General features: G+C 44.3%; 1 protein-coding gene across 1 annotated transcript; it reads right to left on the bottom strand.

Moving 5' to 3' along the window:
* Nucleotides 1-266: 266 nt before the first annotated feature.
* Nucleotides 267-1,208, bottom strand: LOC115457388 (olfactory receptor 5V1-like). The gene has a single exon (XM_030186806.1). It carries the CDS (start codon nucleotides 1,206-1,208, stop codon nucleotides 267-269), a length of 942 nt encoding a protein of 313 aa, XP_030042666.1.
* Nucleotides 1,209-2,535: the final 1,327 nt, after the last annotated feature.

A 2,535-nucleotide genomic window follows, 5' to 3' on the forward strand; every position in this document is an offset into this window, starting at 1 on the left:
TACCCGGAAAATGAGTAGTAAACCTATTTACCTCACCTCTTCTCTGATACAGAATTGAGCTTTAGAGCTGAGGGTCCAGCAGACCTGTATGAAAACAATAACTTCTGAGACATTTCATATGGGGGTTAAATTCATACCAAGGAACCTATAGCAAAATATCTTTAAAAAAAACCCACCCATTTTTAAAAAGCAACATACTTGCAATGACTCCCAGTTGTTCACAAGATAACCAGAATGAATAAATGTTTCTTTTCTCCACCCTACAATCACGTCTGCGGAATTTGTTCCCTTGCTATGATTTTCCGCAGCGCACACTTCACGTCTTTGTTCTTAAGGCTGTAAATAATAGGATTCAACATGGGGACCACGGCATTGTACAGCACCGCGTAAAGCTTGTTCTGATCCATCGAATAAAGGGACGCCGGACGCATGTACACACAGAAGACAGCCCCGTACAAGAGAGCGACGGAGACAAGGTGGGAGGAGCAGGTGGAGAAGGCTTTGCGCCTTCCCTCCGCAGAGCGGATCCTCAGGATGGTGGAGATGATGTAGACGTAAGAGGTGGCAGTGAGCAGCAAGCAGCCTGAGACCAGACACATGTTCTCTGTCAGGACCAGCATTTCAATGACGGAGGTGTCACTGCAGGAGAGTTCGATCAGTGCCGTAAGATCGCAGCAGAAGTGGTTGATTATATTGGAGTCACAGAACGATAACTGGGAGATCATAATGGTGTGAGGAGCAATATCTAAGAACCCCGTTATCCAGCAGACAGCAACCAGCTGGATGCAGACCCTCTTGTTAATGACATGGTGGTAACGCAAGGGGTCACAGATTGCTGCATAGCGGTCATACGCCATGGCAGTGAGGAGAAAGAATTCAGTGCTTGCAAAGGACAGAAAGAGGTAGAGCTGGGCCAGACAGCCTGAGAATGAAATGGTTCTGTCCTTGGTGACACTGCTGATCAGCATCCTGGGGAAGGTGGTGGAGGTGAAGCACATGTCCAGGAGGGCCAGATTGCTGAGGAAGAAATACATGGGCTTGTGGAGGTGAGGGTCGAAGTATGTCAGTACCAGGATGACAAGGTTTCCCATCAGGTTCATCAGATAAATACACAGGAACACCACAAAGAGCAGTATCTGGAGGTCTTGATGACTGGAGAACCCCAGGATGAGGAATTCTGTGACCTGTGTTTGGTTTCTCTTCTCCATGTTCAACTTTCCAGAACTTGCTGAAACGATAGGAAGAGAGAGAGAAAAAAATTCAAAATTAAAGTCTAGCCAGACCTTGTAGCAGGAACGTAGATACTTTAAGAGTTCAGGGTCTCAAAGTCGAGCTTCAGTTTTTCCTTTCTGCATTCTGCAGGATCCAACCATCCATAGAAATATCCAGCCAATCGCTGATCCCTCTAAGATGAGCAGAAGTCCTCCAATTACACTGCTGCCAGTAGGGGGCAGTGCTTCAATATTATGTTTTCAGTCTCTATGGATAGGCATATTCCATGGAGTCCTGTAGAGCTTGCCTGTCCCTCACTACTGAAAATGTGATAGTGAAACAGTGCCCTCCACTGGCAGGACTATAGGTGGAGGAACTCCCCCTTAGCTTAGAGGGAACAGTGTAGCAAATTACATCAGTCTATAATATACATTATCTTGGGCAATCTTTTGCCAGAAAGGCAGCATGAAAGTACTCGCAAATAATGCCCAGCTGTCTATTCTATACTCTTCATTTATGCAGTGTTGGCACTGAAATATTTTTCATTTTATTTATTTCTTTTCAACACTTGATATACTGCAAGAGATCACTGAGGTGGCTATGGAGTTTACAATTTCTATTACAGATACTTTGCACTGTCCCCAATGGGCTCATAATATGTTATATATTGTACCCTGGGGCTAAGTGACTCACCCAAGGTCACACAAAGCTGCAGGGGAACTGAACCTTGTTCCCCAGGTCTGCAACCCATGGGAGTCTTCCACCCATATTCCCGTTATTGAGGTTTCAATCGCAAAAGACAGACAACTGAAACTGTGGTATGGATGCCCAACTCCTAATGGTGGAGCATGGCTGGAGGACTTCTGTGCATCTTAGAGAGAACTCTGCATCTGTCCATCCAATATATTAATATAGGGTCCGATATTTAGCCAACGGCAGTAAGCAGCTTGTAAGCCACTCACAGTACGAGATGAATTAAGCCTGGATATTATATGCCTGTGCATTTCTGGCCTCTGGCATTGAGTGTATGGGTTGGTTAACCAGTCACTGGCTGATATTCAAACCTATGCCCAGGTAACTTGGCGTATAAAGTCCATGCATTATATCAATCCATAGAATTCATCTGTCTATTCTACAGTGTCCATCCCACAATCCACATCCATTATCAGTCTACAGATTCATCATCTCTATATATCCATCCATCCATTCATTATATCAATCCATAGAATCCATTCATCCCTTTATTCTACAGTGTCCATTTGTATATCTAAATATCTTTCTATCCGTCCATTATAGCAGGTGGAAATATTTGTCACATCTATT

This window comes from Microcaecilia unicolor, chromosome 14, assembly GCF_901765095.1.
Source record: "Microcaecilia unicolor chromosome 14, aMicUni1.1, whole genome shotgun sequence".
Lineage (NCBI taxonomy): Eukaryota > Metazoa > Chordata > Amphibia > Gymnophiona > Siphonopidae > Microcaecilia > Microcaecilia unicolor.

Excerpts from the sequence above, each read along its gene's own strand:
- LOC115457388 (XM_030186806.1), bottom strand. The coding sequence starts at position 1,208 with ATGGAGAAGAGAAACCAAACACAGGTCACAGAATTCCTCATCCTGGGG.